Below are 17,149 nucleotides of genomic sequence, written 5' to 3' on the forward strand. Positions count from 1 at the left end.
ACCAATGGAATGGCATGGAGCTGTGTCAGGAGAGGTTTAGGCTGGGTATGAGGAAATGGTTTTTCACCCAGAGGGTGTTTGGGCACTGAACAAGCTCCCTATTTCCCATCCCCAGGGAATGGTCACAGTCCCAAGGCTGCCAGAGCTCAACTAATGCTTGTACAACTCTCAGGTACAGCGTGGATTCTCAGGACTGTCCTGTGCAGGGTCAGGAGTTGAGCTTTGATCCTTCCAACTGAGGGTATTCCATGATTCTGTATTTCTTAGTAACAGATTCATCCATGACAAGAGAAATGAGCTCTGCAGAGCTCCTTTCCAGGATCCCCAGGAGCTGGCCATGAAGAGCATCATGTGCATTTCGGGTAACTGAAAGCAGGGGATAGGCAACAGTTCTTTCTCCTACTTCCCATTTCCCAGTCAAACTGATCCTTCCTTTTTCACCTTGTGATGTGTTACTTTAGAATAGAAGCACAGACCTCACAGAATTCATGGGGATGAAATCCTAATTAGATCTCAGGAAGTGTTTGGCATTCCTGTCTTTTGAAAGTTTCTATTTGGGTTTTTTTTTGTTGTTGACTTATTTGTTTGTTTGGTTGTTTTTTTTCTTCCCTTTTTTACCACATTTCCCTCATTTTTCCCTCCAGGATTTTGGTTGTGTCCAGGGCATAGAAAGCATAAATGGTGAATGATGTCCACTGATAAACAAGTCTTTTAGGAAAGTTTAGCACAGTTCTGCATGGCCAAAACCAGTTACTTGGTATCTGAGATGGTGAGGAAGGAAGATGAGAGGAAGACAAGAATATTCCTGTTTTCTTACCTACCCCACTCCCATTCCTCCAAGAATATGAAAATCTGACTTTTTTCTCTGTTTTTGCAACTTCTCCTGTGAACACTTTAAAGCCACTCACAGCTCCCAAGTTTCATTGGACTTGGTGGGGATGTACAGGGTTAGGTGCCTGGCAGTGCCAAAATTCCTTGTGCACTCCCAGCATTTCTATTCATTTTCCCCCAAATGCCCTTGTCATTTTCTATTATTCCAGAATGCATAAATAAGAAAAAACGTCCTTTATCATCTTAATATTATTCAGATACCACAGCACCAAGGGGAGGTTTTTGTAGCCGCAGGCGGCCCAGGTGCAAGGAATTCCTTAATGTTACAGTATCTCATGAGCTGTGGTGGGGCTGAGTTCAATCTCCTATTCAGAACCTCCACAGCTTTGTCTTTTAATACAATTTTCCTTCTATATAATAAAAAGAATAAATAAATTACACTGATGCCTTCCAGGCATCTGGGATTAAGCTGACAATTGACCAAGAGTCCAAAGAGTTCATGTTATTAGCATATTCAACTTCTCAGGCTTTCAAACTTTATTTAAGTCTTTGTGAGTGCAGAACTGAAAGGTACCAGCTCCAAGAGCTGCTTAGAGGTGCAGGTAGTTAAAGGAAGCTTTTTACAGGCTCTCCTGCTTCTTAGGAGCTTCTTCCTCCCTCCTTCATCCTTTCAGGGGAGACAGGAGGATGAGATTCACCTCCTAAACACATCCCTGTGCTCATTGTTTAGGTGTTTTGCATGGCCACTGAAGATAAATAGATGATTCTCTGGTGGGATTTGCCACAGCTCTTTTGTGTGTCTTACAATAGGATGTATCATGGCATAAACTCTCTTTTGTCTTCACTGACCATAGACAGAGCTCTCAGTGAAAATGCCTTTATTTGGACTGATTGATACCACCTTATTTTTAAAGCTATTTCAGAAGAAATTTAGGTTATGAAAATCCCTTGTCTCTTGGCTTTGTCCTTTCCTGTTACTGCACAGTGCACAAATAGAGGAAAGTGTCCTCTATCATCTGAACACAGTTTGACACACAGCAAAAATGGGAGAGAGAGAGAGAGAGAGAGAGAGTCATGATTACTGAAAATAAGGTTCCTTTGAGCAGAGCTGGTTTTCCCTGGAACTGAGTTAATTTTTTCATAGTGAGTCGTGTGGGCCTATGTTTTGGGTTCGTGTTGAAAATGGTGTGGATAAAACAGGGACGTTTTGTTATTGCTGAGCAGGGCTTACACAGAGTCAGGGACTTTTCTGTTCCTCACCCCACCAGTGAATGGATTGGGGCTGGACAAGGATTTGGGAGGTGACACAGCCAGGAGAGATGATCCCAACAGAGCTATGGGATTATCCAAACCATGTTGCTCAAGTTCAGTTTATAAGGCTAAAGGAGGAAGAGGGAAGATAGAGTGATGTTTTGTCTTCCCAAGTCACCATTCCATGTGATGGAGCCCTGCTGGCATGGCTGAACACCTGCCTGCCTGTGGGAAGAGCAGAATGAAGTCCTTGTTTTGCTTTGCACACATAACTTTTGCTTTACTCATTAAAGTGTTTTTATTCCACCCACAAATTTTCTCCCTTTTATGCTTCCAATTGTCTCCCCCATCCCACTGCAGGGGAGGCAGTGAGTAGCTGTGTGGGGCTGAGATGCCATCTGGGGTTAAACCATGACAAGCACATCGGACTTCAGGTACTCAAGGAAATTTTGGTTTTACTGTGGAAGGCTCCTATTACTATTTAATGGCTCCATAATCCTGAAAAACAGGATCTAGATTGTTTATCAGGGATTAAAAAAAAAAATAAAAATCCCAGAACCCCTCAGCTCCAGAGCTTTAAAAAAGCCTGGATTTGTTTTTTATCAGGTTCAGATATTTATAGGACAGACGTTTATGGTAAGGAGGATGTGAATCCTATCCTGAGTGTTGCTGAGAGTAGCTATTGCTGGTCATAACCAAGTTCACTGTGCTGGTGTCTCAAGACAGCCTTGATAACTGGTGACCTTATGCACGAGAGATTGAGTAGAATACAGAACCACTGCAGTCTCCAACATTTTTGGTTTGGACTGATGGCCGTGGCTGGACCTATTCTGGCATGACGGGACTCTGTTCTTCCTCAGGCAATAGTCACGTGTCTTGAAATAACCATTGCCAGAAACACTGAAAAATTATCTTCTTTTCTGTGCAGGAGGTGAGGAGCTTCACATTGGAATATCCCAGTTTGCCAACTACCAGGGCTCAGATGTCAAGGTCCAAATTGGGGACTCATGGCCACAGATCCAGGCGCAGACAGAGCGTGGGGTTAATGTGACACTTCCAGCCCTGCCTGCAGGGTGGTACAATATTTCTGTCCTCATCAATGGCATTGCTGTGGCTTCAAACAGGTGTGTATTTTCCTTAGAAGCTTCAGTCTCCATGCTATTTGATGTTCTAGGGTTAATCTGCAAAGGAAGGTTTGAGTTTTTCACAAATTCCATACCTAACGGTGAATTCTGCAGTGTGGTATGAAATTATGAATAATTATCAAGGCATTTATTTATCTGTAGAGCCTAAGTCAGAAAACTGCTAATGCTAGTCAATTAACTTCCCTTGGATCAGTAGGAGGCAAGAGAGAAACATTTTAGGAAAAAACAGTTGGTCTGATGAAAAATGCATATTCAGGCAATCAAAGGTATTTGCAGATTCAGGTCAAATGCAGATAAATCCTGCTGTAGGAAAACAGCAGAAGAAAAGAAACACTTTTCATCAGAAAAACAAAAGCTAGTTTGAACAATACAAAAATGCTTTGTTTGGAGAATTTTTAAATGATGCTATTTCCATCTCCTAAGGTGACACTTCAAGTTCATGCCTAGATAGATGTAATATAAATGAATTAAAATCTGGGGGAAAGCTGACCTGAAATTGGGATTTAGGAATGTATTCACAAGCAACACAGTTTTGTTCCTCAGCCATGGCAGCTGCCAGGATTGACCCTGAAATGATGACACTGGGGAGAAATAAGGTGTTTTTATTGCTCGCAAACCAACTTAAGCTGCTTGTAATGTTAATGAACCTCAGAAGGAGAAAAATTGTGGTTGGTGGGATGGCACACAGGGATTCATCCCACCTGGTACTGGAGTTTGTTAGCAGCACCATCCCTTCATCTCCAGGGATAGATTGGAAGGAGATGGGTCGTCCCAGGAGAGGACTCCAATTTCTGGTGGGCTGGATTGAAGGATTGGGAAGATCCCTTCTCTAGCATGTCTTTTTAGGGAAGGGGATGTTTTTGAAAGCAGGGTGATGAAGAAAAATAGATGTAGATGGGACAGAAATAAAGCTAAAACTTTATCTGGGTGTGCTTCAGGAGCTCATGCTTGGGTTTCCTCTTGTTCAGTTTACTCCACTCTCTGGTGGGAGGGTGTGAGGAGAGAGGGCAGCTGTGATGCCTTTTCAGTGCACTTCTATTGGGCATTGCTACAGTGGGATCTGCTTGCCAAGAAATCATTTTTCTTACTTCCTTTGGTGGGCAGGTGAATTGGACTAAATTTGGCCCACAGGCTGCCAATTGATAAGAGAGTGTTTGTGATAGACGTAGCTCAAATGTGTCCCTGCTCAAGGATGGGGGAGGTCAGAATGAAATTTTCTTTACAGTCACTTCCAACCCAAACCATTCTGTGATTCTAAACCACATGGAAAAAATTGATTTGTTGGGTGGTCTTGTCACTGTGACATCAAACAAAGGGGATGTGCCAGGTGGGTGCTTGGCTTTTTGGGATTTGTAAGACAGAAATGCACTGCAACTGGAAGGGAAAATAAAAGAATGCCCCTAACGTGCCCCAATTCCTTTCTGTGTTGGTTGTGTTTTGCAGGGTTGAGCCGTTAATCCAGTACCTCTCTGAGATCTTCAGCATCGAGCCGTGCTGTGGCTCTGTTCTGGGTAAACAGCATTGGTACATCTGCAGCCACTTATGGAGGTTAAAGGGATCAAGGGCACTGTTTTCCTGTAGGAATGGAAAGTGCATCCCATTTCACATCTGTTTAAATGAAGGGGTTTTGAATCTGTGACCCTTTATTATGCAGGCATCCACTGGCGGACAGCAGCGGTCTGGGAATGTGGGGTTGTAGTGAGCATCCCTCCATCTGGTTGGCTGGCTCAGGGCTCCCTGTACTTAAATTTGATTTCCCCAAGTGTTTGCTCATGTATCCTTGCATGCTCCCATTGGGAAAACTAAGTACGCCCACACCTGGCTCATCTGTGTTGTTTCTTCCAGTCATTTTGCCCCCATCTTTCAAGGTTTTCCTTGTGAAAGTTAGGTGGAAAGCCAAGTACAACTGTGGTTTGAAGCAAACAATAATTTCAAGTGATCCCAAAAGGGATGTTCATTTTTGTTATGTTGAAAAGGCAAAATAAAAAAGCCCTCTTTCAATGTTAATTTTAATCAAAAGGGAAATATTTATTAATCCTGTTCGAAGCTTTTAGACATTGGAAATAATTTAAGTGTGTTTCTGAGTAGAACATCGCTGAATTAAAAAGAAAAGTTTTACTTTAAATCTTAAAAAAGCACTTTTGGGGTGGTTGATTTATTTTGTCATTTGGCTGGTGGTGGAGGAGAGATGAAGCCCTGTAGTGAATTTTACATGAGCCCTTAGAAATGCTTTTATAGAAGACAGAGAAATTCTTGTGCTACAACCTCAGGTTCTCCACAGATTGCTCTCCCAGACTCACAGCACATTTAAAGACAGAAAAATTCAGAGGCTTTGTGGTACGTGATTAGTTCAATAGTTTGTGAAGTGCTTAAGCCTTGAAAGATAAGAGAGTAGATAGAGCTTGGAGAGCAAATCCTACCAGTTTTGAAGATTAAGCCATACTACAAAAAATAATAAAAGTTTTACCCTTCTTTTTATATTTCAGGGTAAATTGAAAATTAAATAAGGACTGATTAACTCTTTGGTTGTGGTTTTATGAATGGCTGAAGCCAAATTAAAATCTCTTTGCTGCAAAAAGCACCAGTCCCTCCCCCCTTACCTGCAATCTTTTGTTGTCTCTAACACTTGTGTTTGCATCTGGGTTAAGAATTTGGGCTTACTTAAAAAGAAACCTCATCATAAACCAGCTTACTTCTTCAGCTAGGTCATGGGAAAAGGAAGAGAATGGGCTTGATGGATAAAGGCGTTGAAGCAAGGCAGGACACTGGGAGTACCAGTACTACAAACAAAAGGAAGATGGACGGAGCCTTTGGGTGGGCTCTTCCCTGTGAGGGTGGGCAGGCCCTGGCACAGGGTGCACAGAGAAGCTGTGGCTGCCCCTGGATCCCTGGAAGTGTCCAAGGCCAGGTTGGACGGGGCTTGGAACAACCTGGGATAGTGGAAGGTGTCCATGCCCATGGCAGGATTTGCAAGGAGATGGTCTTTAAGGCCCCTTACCACCCAAACCATTTGGTGATTCCATGAAATCTGGCACTGCCTGAATTTGAAAATATTCACAATCTCATTCTTCTTCCCTGTGGGCATCAGGAACAAATTACCTCCCCATCCACCTGTCTGGACAATCCCATACCATGAAGAGTTCAGCCTCTCTTTACTCTCAGGAGTGTTTCACAGCAGATTTCTACAGTCATTTATTGCCACCGAGGTTCCTGGCTACTTGTTACCTTAGCCTATTGTCCACATAGGTTTATCCTGATTTATGGCAGCTATTGTCTCTAGCTGTCTTGTCTAAAAAAAAGGATTTAATTTCTTCTTTCTTTCAGCCTGTCATGCTTACTAGCTTTGTCATAAAAGGTTTGTGTTGGAAGGGACCTTAAAGATCATGATTTGAGATAATTCAGAGATAGTAATGAATTCCTCTTCTGCATACAATACCCTTCTTCCTTGTTTTGTTTTGCTCCTAGGTGGAACACTGCTCACAATCTCTGGGGTGGGCTTTAGCCAAAATCCTGCCCTGGTTTCTGTGTCAATGGACAATCAAACCTGTACAGTTACTCACTTGGAAGAAGAGACAGTTTGGTGCCTGACCCCACCAGCTGTTAATTTGTCTAACGAAGATCCATGTGACATCTCTGTCAGAGTAAATGTAGCCATCAGCAGCGGGTCACTTCAACAAGCTCTCTTTGCAAATAGGACCACCACCTTTAACTACCAAAGAGCTTTGACTCCCCTCGTTACTGCTGTTGAAACAGAAATCACAGATGGCAGTCTGTTCTTGAGCATTCAAGGAATAAACATCACTGGATCTATGGCTGTGATTGGACACAGTGAATGTCAACTTGACTTTCAATATGGCAACCAATCTGCCATGTCTTACCAGTGCTCGTTGCCACTGAACAGCCTGGAACCTGGGACTTTCCCCATCCAGGTCATCCAGAGGCAGCTGGGATATGCTCAAGTGACAGCAAGGCAGAAGGCCCTCACAATAACTCCACAGATAACCTCCATATTCCCATCACAAGGATCAATCTGTGGTGGGATGTTGCTCAATATATCTGGTATTGCTTTGAAATCCAGGAGGAATTTGGTAGAGGTCAACCTGGAGAGTAATTATTCCTGTGAGATCCAGAAGTCTGATACCGATTCCATCAGTTGTGTTGTCCTTCCAGGGGCCCACCCTTTGCACCCTCAGTGGCTGGCTGAGGCATCTCAGGCTCTCAATGTCACAGTGGTTGTCAATGGGGTCCGCAGTGTGTGCCTTGGGGACTGTACACTCCACCTTCATGAGCACTGGACCCCCCTGGTACACCTGGTGACCTGGAAGACCAATGGCACCTTCACCTACATGACAATCAAAGGACAGAGGTTGGCATGGCAGGGTGACAGCCCTGTGGTATATGTGGATAACAGCACTGCCTGCAAGGTGACTTTCTGGAACGAGACCATCATCAAGTGCCAGACAGCCTGCCTGGCCCCAGGGGAGCACCACATTTCCATATCCAGCAGGAAAAGTGGCCGTGCTTGTTTCAGAGGGACATCCAGCGTTCTCACCATCCTGCCTTGGGTGTACCACTTTTACCCACGGAATTTCAGCACCAATGGGGGAGGCCTGCTCAGCTTAGCTGGCTTGGCTCTGAAGGGAAAGAGGATGGCTTCAGTCCTCATAGACCATCGCCCTTGCCTCGTTCTCAGCATCACCTGTGTGCTTATCCAGTGCACCGTACCTCCAGGGAAAGGCACGAGGGCTCTGAGTCTGAAAGTAGATGGACACTCCTATTACCTTGGAACAATAAGTTACAGTGAGGAATTTACCCCAGCTTTCCTTTCACTTGTTTCCACTGGTCTCCTTTTAACTTTGACAGTATCCCAGGTCACAGAGATGGACTTTATCCACGTGTTTATTGGAGATTTTCCTTGCAGTGACATCACCATCACTGGCTCCATGTTGCAGTGCACAGCTCCTCTGCTCCCTGTGGGCGAGTACCCTGTGCGGGGTCTGGATATTCCCAGGGGATGGGCTTCCTCCAACCTGATGTTCACTTCTCATCTGACAATGACAGCTGCATATCACAACTGGAGTAAGTCATGGAGGGTTGCTGCAGTTCCTCCACTGGGTTTTGTGTGAGGCACTGCAGTGATGGGAGCTTTTTGTCATGAAAGCAAAAATTATGAATTAAAAAAAACCCTTTTGTTGACAGCTGGCTGTCAGGCTCTGTATTAAATCCCATTTTCTGTTTTTTTTTCCTAAGGTGGCTTGAAAGGAGGACAAGTTTACCTGCATGGAACTGGGTTTTCCCCAGGGAAGACTTTGGTCACAGTCTGTGGCACCAACTGTGAACTCCTGGACAACACGACAGTATCTGAGCTGAGCTGCCTTGCCCCACGCCTAGAAGGTCAGTTAAAACTCAGAAACTGTCATTGTCTTGAAAATATCCCCTAAAATCTTGACCCAAAATGGGGAGTCCTACTCTATCTCATCCCAGGGGAACAAGGAGCAGCCCTGGAGAGAGGAGATGAATTAACAGCACTGAAAAAGTTTGGACCTGGTGATCTTGGAGTCCTTTTCCAACCCTAATGATTCCATTAATCTATTGCTTCTGTGTTTTGAGCTCAGTGTGAGGACAGATGGTGTCAGGGTGAGTTTTTGTGTCAGTGGCCATGGACGTTGGACTAGATCCAGCATCTGCCTGTGGCCACACTTGCACGACATCAATGTTTCCTCACAGCAGTTATTCCTTGGGAAAGCTGCTGCATGTAAAACACACATATGGACTGCAGGGTTGTGTACCCAAGCACCTCTTAGCCATCATGACCTTCTTAATGAATTAAGGTCCCTTAAATGCCTTTTCTTCTGAGGAAATGATATCAAGTTCCACTGTTTCAGTTTAGATATTAGAAAACATTTTTCACATAAAGACTTTTCAAGCTTTGGAAGACAGTGCCCAAGGAAGTGGTGGAGTCATCATTCCTGAAAGAGTTAAAAAAGGTGTGGATGTACTACTTGAGGACATGGTTTAGTGGTGAACAGTTGAACGTTTTGGTGAGATGATGGTTGGACAAAATTATCTTTTCTAACTTTAATAATTTGATTTTGTGGCCACAGATATTTTATGTTTTGGTTACAGGTAGGATGGCCTCAGTGGGGTAAAGGTGTAGAGGGAGAAGTCTGAATGACTGAAAGGGTGAACAAATGACAGACCATGGCCAGTCCATACCTTTGGGAAGATGGAGATGAGAATTTGATTTCCTGGAGAGGAGGATGGGATCATTCCATCATGACCAGAGCATCTTTCTTAGCTGGAGAGAGGGATGATGATCTCCATGTCTCTCAAAGGCAGAAATACCCCTGCCTGAATTTTGGAGCTAACTCTTCAAAATGAACATTTCCTGGAACAGGATTTGTTTCCTCCTTTTCCTACAGAAGGCTCAGAATTAGACTTCTCATGTCTGCAAAAGGCAGAATTTAAGACTTTTAAATCTCACCTCTGAGCCATTCTCCAAATTCTAAACATGGAGTATTCACCTTGGTGCTTGACTCCTTGGTGGAGCCCCCATCCCTGGAGGTGTCCGAGGATTGACTGGATGTGGCACTCAGTGCTCTGGTCTGGGTGAAAAAATGAGGATCAGTCAAAGCTTGGACTCTGCAATCTTGGAGATCTTTTCCAATCTAAATGGTTCTGTGATTCAGGGATTCTAGCACTTGGAAGCTTAACATTTCAGCCCCTTCATAGCTTGGAAGTTGGAGAACATCTGGAGATTTGCAGAAATATTTGCTGTTCTGAGGCTGTCCAGACATCCAGTATCCAGGTGACCAGAGATCCATGACCTCTTATTCTTTGTGGATGTGAAAGAAGGGTGGAAAGTTAGAGTGTCCTTCAGGGTAAATTTACAGGGGGTTGTTTAAAGGTGTGTGGAATATCCATCCTCCAAAACAGATGTTGAATAAATTATTTGCCAAGAAACCACCCCAATGTGAAATTCAACATTCTTTTGAGCAAGGGCTGGGGCAAGAGGCACCCAGGGGTTCTCTTCAGCCTCACTTATTCCCAAATCCTGAATTTACTCCTGTCAGTTTGAATGGATCCTTTCATGGAATCCCAGAAAGATTTTGGTTGAAGGAACCTTAAAGGTCCTCTAGTTCCTACCCCAGTGTGATGAGGAATACTGAGAAAAATGGAAGGGAGAGAGAAAAAGGGATTTAAAACCCAACCACAAGCATTCAAAACGAGACACTAAGAGGGCATAAAGACCTCAGTTTTCTTCGTTTTAAACAAAGCCCAAGCACAGTCCACAGAACTACTTGTTATTTTAAATTGAAAAAGAAACGGTGCTAGTATGCTGTAAAGAAAACAAAGCAAAAAAACGAGGCACCCTGGTTATTGCAGGGAGAATAGCATACTAAAATTTAATCACATTGATCCAAAATGTGTTCAGAGCTCACTGAGTGGTTGGGGGCAGAGGGAGCCTGGGGAAAACAATCTTAGAGGCAGGACCACAATGCTTGTTCCTCTCACTAGATGTCAGCAGGTGAATGCTGATCGCTGGTTGTGTGTCTGGAGAGGAAATGCTAAAAGAAGCCTTGCCTCACCCTTCTCTCTCCTGCCCCGGGTTTTGCAGCTTTTCCTGTTTCACCAGTTGCGTTGCAAAATATTTGTTAATTAAATATTTACAAACAATTTTTTTTCTTAAAATTAAAAAAAAAAAATCCTTTTGCAGGCTGCTCAGATATGTGTTTGTCAGGCTGTTTGTGCTCTCTGAGACAGTTGTATTCAGCCTGTGCACATCTAGGTCTACATTTGCCCATTTGGCATGGGCAAATCTGTATACAGAGCAAGATACTTTTGAGATACTCTTCCATCTAATGCTAAATTTTTAAGGTGTTTAAGGACTTTTTTTTTTTTAATATTTAGAGTTTTTACCCTGCCCCTCACCACATTTGGGGTGGTTTAAGTTCAGTAACTCCAGTCTCACCTCATGGTTTATGTCGTGCTTTTTGTCTGGGGAATTTTGCCACTTGGTGCTGGCACATCCAGCGCTCAGATCTTTCTTGCGGTGCCTTGTCCACATGGGAGAGGTGGCAAAGAGACTCCAGGGCTTGAGGACTGTGGAGGAATAGGAAGGGGAGGTCTGTGGTGCCCCAGAGCCCCTCAGTGTTATGTCCCTGCTGGATATTTGTCTGACCTTTCCGAGCTCCACTCACCGAACTGGCTGATGTGAAGAGTTTAAGCAGATTTCTTCTGTTACTGAGGGTTGTGAAGCAGAACCCCCTCTCCTCTGGCTCTGTGGGATGTCAGGTGGCAATGGCTGCCCCAGGTCTCAGTGCTGGGTCATGTTGTGTCTGGCTTGCTTGAGATTAGAGATGCCCACGTGGGAATCCCCAGCTGCTCCACGTAGCTCTCTCATGTGATCCAGTCCATAGGGCAAGGCTCTGCATGTAGGAAATGTGACTTCTTTCCTTCTGTTCCCTTTGATCAGGAAGTTTTCTAGGAGATGAGGAATTGCCAGGCTCAGCAGGATCCATCCATAAGCCTTCTCCATGGGGCTTTCCTTAGGAATGGCTGTTGAGCGGGGTCGCAGTGAGGTTTTGGATTGATCAACAAGAATGATCAAGAGCTGGGCATGTTCCTGAGATATGCTCAACATGGAGCACAAGGAATGGGAATGCAGGATTAGACTCTTTTATGAAAAGCGTTGTCTTTTGCAAGATGCAGAAAAATCAATTCAGAACAGAGATAAATTTTGATTTTCAGCCTTAAAGCTTAAAAAAAAAAAAAACAAAATTAAATAAAATCAACAAAGCCCCACTGCCTTCAAGGAAAAACAAAACCAAAAGAAAAATGCCCAAACTAATCCATGAGTCTTTAAAGGTACAGATGTAACTGGCTTGATCACCATGCCTGGAAGGGTTCAAAAGCCAAGTAGATGTGGCACTTGGGGACATGATTTAGAAGTGGGTTTGGCAGTGCTGGGGGAATGGTTTGGGTCAGTCTTAGAGGGCTTTTCCAACCAAAATTATTCTGTGATCCTGAAAGCTCTCCCCTTCTCTGGTTCTTGCTTTGTTGCTTGTGCCACTGCACTAGTGAAAGTGCATTTGTAGATTCTGTTCAGCTCAGGTTATGTTTACAGAGCACATGGTTAATGTTCGTGGGACTGAGTTGTGCTCCTGTGAAAGATGAGAAAACCAGCAAGAAGCTTGAGACAGGTGAGAAAATAACTGATTATTCCTGATATTAGGTGATATTAGGGTAAATACTATATATAGTTTTTATATATAAATTTTATAATCTCGGTCCCTGAGATTTCATGTTTTACATTAAGGGGAAGGTAAGGAAGGCACATTAAAAAGGTAAACTGATAAGAGGATGCATCAGGGTAAAAACTCAGCCTGATTTTCTTAGTTGCATCAGCATGCTTGGTATAACAGGTCTGACTTTAGAGTTTTAATGTAACAGCTCTTGGGATGTTTGTTAGAGGGTGCTGAACCTGACATTAACCAGACTCCACTGGTAAAAGTGGATGTTTAGATTTAGATTAGAGGTTATAAATGAGACTGGTTTAGAAGGATGAGATAGGTGGTTGGGTGGAGCTCTTTGTATGGGGCAAGAGGAGAGAGAGGAATGAGTTTTGATTCTAACAAGGAGATGCTCTGAGCCAGGACAATGGGGACTAGAGCCAGGAAAATTTGGGGATTTTTATGAGCAGATGCAGAAGATATGAAGAGGTTCTGTTGTGGTGCTGTGGGAATTGGGACCTCAGTAGAAACCAGGGCCTCTGATGTTTATTGTAGAGACCAAACCAAAGGATCCAAATGGTCCCTTCTGCCTTTCAAATCCAGAAATGAAGTTAAGAGGGGGAAATAAAGCATATTAATTGCATGGCAGGAATGTTCTGACAGTGAGATCTATCAGGCAGTGGAATAGATTCTTGAAAGCCAGCTCTTGGGACTTCTGAAACCTGTATGTGTAAAATGAATGTCTCACAGGGAGAAATCCTTCATAGGAGGAAGTTGGACTTGATGACCTTAACAGGCCCCTGCTCCTCTCCCTTTTATAAACTTTTTTTTTTTTTTAAATTCTTTGTCTTCCCTGCTAAGCACGTTGCTGCTCCACAGTCCATTTTGTGAGGGGTGGATGACCAGGGATGCAGTTTTGGCACTGGGACTCCTTGGGCAGCTCTTCAGTCAATCCCCAGCTTCCCTTGGAGCCTTCTGTAGGCTGGAGCCTCATCACATGTCCAGCAGTTGTTATTAAACAGTGACCCAGAACAAAGCCCTTGTGCTGAGCATCCCAGGATCCTGGATTAAGTCAGAATATCCCTCAAAGCCAGGGCTGGGGGTAGTCAGTCCCTAAGCCATTACCACCACACAGAGATTTGGCTGCCATAGTGTCTGATCTCAAAAGAGAAGCTGTAATGAGCTGAGTGCATTCATCCCAGCAATGGGATTGCAGGTTTGATCTTTATAGGGAGTATAAAGCCTAAAGCAGCTTCATTCTGGGGTTTGAACACTAACCAATTAAGCAGGGAGAAGAATTGTGTCCCAGAACAGGTAGAATATCCTTTTAGGATGTGCCAAAAGTGTGTTGAAATCTTTAGTTGATTTTTTTTTTTTTTTTTTGCCACTGCTGTGCTAGGAGATAATGGCACCAAAAATACCAAGGGCTATTTGTATTTCATGATCAGAGGAGTGGGAAGAGAAAGGCCAAGACTTCCTCCTAAATGAAGAAAGTTATTAAAATCTCTGAGATGAAGGAAATAGAAAGACCTTGGACAGCCCCAAGGAAGGAATGGGAAAAGGACATCACCTATAAAAGTGGTATCTCCATCAGATGGACAGGAGATGTGGGGTGGGGAGGTGAGATTGTTTTCCCTCCTTCCACCTGAGAGAGAGAAAGCAATTCTAAGTTTGATTCTGAGCTGTACAGACTAACTAGGGTTTGCTTGGATTTTGCTTTTTCTGATCTCTGCAATCCTTTGTAGCCATATTATAAAACTTAGGTTTTATAAATTTATACTTCTGTTTGCCTGGTTACAGTTAAAAATTATTTCAACTGTTGGTAGGATACAAGGCCTCCTGTTCCTACAGGTATGATTACTTTGGGATGAGGGCACTGGAGCACAGCAGGGACACCTAATTTCCACATTTTGGGGTTGTTTAAAAAGTGGCAGACTGTTCTTGTGCTGAGCTCTCAGGGCTGTGTGGGAAACACCTTCTGGTGACCTACATGAGCCAGGCAAGTTCTTTGACAGCAGCAAAATGTAGAGGAAAACAGTCCTGATGTTCTGTGAGCAATTTCCAACATTTGTCCTGAAATAGAGTTCAAGCAGTTTTCCACATAGAAAAACTCTGCCATGTTCTTTTCAAGACCCCAAAGAAAACCAAAGTCTTCCTGTAATGAATTGGTTATGCTGCAGCTTGTTGCAAATGCAAGATTTTTGCAGCATTTAGTCCCCTTGGATACTATTTATTTGTCAAAACACAGATACTTAGTGCTGTTTAAGATGCTTTTGGAATGTTAGGAAAGATGCAAGACTTTTGTTGCAGTCATAGAATACCTGAAGTAGCTCTAGACAGAATTTTTGGACAATAAAAGCCAAATCTAGCTATCATTCTTTTAGTGTTCTCTGCCTATTACTTGTCTTAGATGTAGGTCTTCAAGGCAGGGATTGTGTTTTGTTCTGTTTGGATGCCAAGCAAGAAAATTGCCCCTGGATTTTGGGAAGGAAATGGATTAAGCATATTGCAAAATTTGTGAGCATGTGAGTAACTTTATTTTCCCATTCTAAATCCAGAAAAGAGAAATAGAGAAGAATTGTAAACTCTCTCTCTAAAGTCTCTCTCATCAGAGCAGATGAGCAGATGGGTTTTAATATTTCAGAAATACCTGAAACATTAAAGAGTTATAAACTCTTCAGAAATACCCCATATAAAATAATAACTTTTAGCAAAATGTGCTAAATATTTTAATATAGGAAATAAAACACTTTTATATTTTTTACAGTTTCAACCCCCATTTTTTAGGATTGCTTAGGAGACAAGACATTCATTGACAATGACACTTCCCCAGCAAACAAGGTACCTTTTGAACAAATTGGTAGTTCCAAAAGCAAATAGGAAACAGCTCTTTCTTGATAAATTCCCATTGATTGGATTTCTGATGCTTAAGGAATACTCTGGGATGCTACAATGCAGTCTGTTATAATGTCCACAGACCTTTTCAGGAGTTCATTACAACTATTTGGTTAGTTCAGGATTAATGAATATTCTCCAAAAGTCTGGGCTTTGAGAGAAACAGATTTAATGTCTGTCATGGTTTAATGCTTAAAGGACTCCTTTCTAAAATTGTTAAACCCAAATATATTAACTGAATCTGAACTTCAGTGACAGTTCATAATACCTTTTTTTTTAGCATTATTTTGTCTGGGTTTAGAATATGAAAATTTAATTTCTTCTCACAGAATCACACTGAATCACTTAGGTTGGAAAAAAACCCTCCAAGATCATCGAGACAAACTTGTGACTGATCCCCACCTTGTCACCCAGTCCAGAGCACTGAGTGCCATGTCCAGGCCTTCCCTGAGCACCTCCAGGGTTGGTGACTCTGCCACCTCCCAGGACATTGCATTCCAGTGGTGAACAACCCTTTCCATGAAAAAAAATTCCTTCCAGATGTTCACACCACTTGTTCTTTAAATAAACCTTGAAACAGCTGCTCCCATTACAATTTTTGCCTCATCCATGGAGGCAGACTTGGATCACATCTGAAGTCATACTCAGCTCTAAAGCAAGGTGGGAGATCCCAGTTCTCACCAGCTCCCTAGGAGCCCTCCAAGCTACGTCAAAGTTTCCTCAAAAACTGTTTCTGGATTTCAAAGTCAGGATATATATTAAGTTGTAACATCTCCTTGGCAAAGGTTTTGTGCCGTGTTCCTGAACTGCAAGCCACGCTCTACCTCTCCCAGAAGAGATGCCCATGCTTGTATTTAATCCCTTATGTCATCTGCTTCTGGACAGAGCAGTTTGATCCCAAAGACCATCCTGATGCTCAGGGTACAAAGGAGGTTACATTTTGCTCACACAAAGCAAATGGGGCCGAAGGAGCTGCATGGAGAAGTAATCACCCTCAGAAAGGATGCACCTAAAGAGAGTCTGGCACATCAGGAGCCCAAGGATCATGGAATGGCTGGGGTTGGAAAGGACCTTAAAAATTCATTTAGTTCCACGGGCAGGGACACCTTCTGCAGTGGGACCTCTCAGTAGTTAAAATATGCTCAATCTCAGTGGTGTTTAGGCTGCTTTGGGTTATTTTTTCCTCTCCTGCCTGTCTTGCAGCCTCTTTGGCCATTCTCTGTGGTGTGACACATTCCTCTGCCAACTGCCAAGAGGACAGAGCCACCTTCATCGAATGTGACGTGCGAGTCACAGTGGGCACCTCCCAGCAGAGAGGATCTGTGTCCTACTTCTATGTCTGTGGGGACACCCTGCCTCAGGGGCATTTTGCTGGACTCCTTGCCAGGTTAGTGCTGTGTCTCTCCATCAGCCCCGTGGATCCATCCACACATAACATCCCCCAGTGGTTTTCCACCTTTTGCAGCGTTGTTCCCAGTGATGGACTGAAGGAACAAATTCTTAATTCTCACACTGATGCCAATAGAGCAGTTTGGCCTCGAGACCACTAGAGAGCTCCGCTGGGTTGTGGAATTCATTCCCTGTGCCTATCAATGCATCTCCAGTCCCCCCTTCTTTCCTCCTGCCTTTTTAAAATGTTTGAGAGACATCAGAAACTCCATCTCGTAAACAGCCTGCTTTGTTCCTTCTTAGGTTTTAATATTTATCTTCTGATCCAAAGCAACATCTGGTGGACGCCAATGGGAAAAAGATTAGGCATTATAAAAAGCAGAAGTCTTCTTTATTTCTGTTGTT

The 17,149-nt window shown here is 43.3% G+C and overlaps 1 protein-coding gene across 1 annotated transcript in view; it reads left to right on the forward strand.

Annotated features, from left to right (window-relative positions):
* Positions 1–17,149, forward strand: part of PKHD1 (PKHD1 ciliary IPT domain containing fibrocystin/polyductin) — a 226,094-nt gene that overhangs the window by 32,578 nt on the left and 176,367 nt on the right. Inside the window, exons 29-33 of the mRNA XM_062489610.1 lie at positions 3,011–3,206; positions 4,671–4,738; positions 6,693–8,306; positions 8,478–8,621; positions 16,559–16,742. Of these exons, the coding sequence (XP_062345594.1) occupies positions 3,011–3,206; positions 4,671–4,738; positions 6,693–8,306; positions 8,478–8,621; positions 16,559–16,742 (2,206 nt within the window). The remainder of the gene's footprint in view (positions 1–3,010; positions 3,207–4,670; positions 4,739–6,692; positions 8,307–8,477; positions 8,622–16,558; positions 16,743–17,149) is intronic.

Source organism: Cinclus cinclus, chromosome 3, assembly GCF_963662255.1.
Source record: "Cinclus cinclus chromosome 3, bCinCin1.1, whole genome shotgun sequence".
Lineage (NCBI taxonomy): Eukaryota > Metazoa > Chordata > Aves > Passeriformes > Cinclidae > Cinclus > Cinclus cinclus.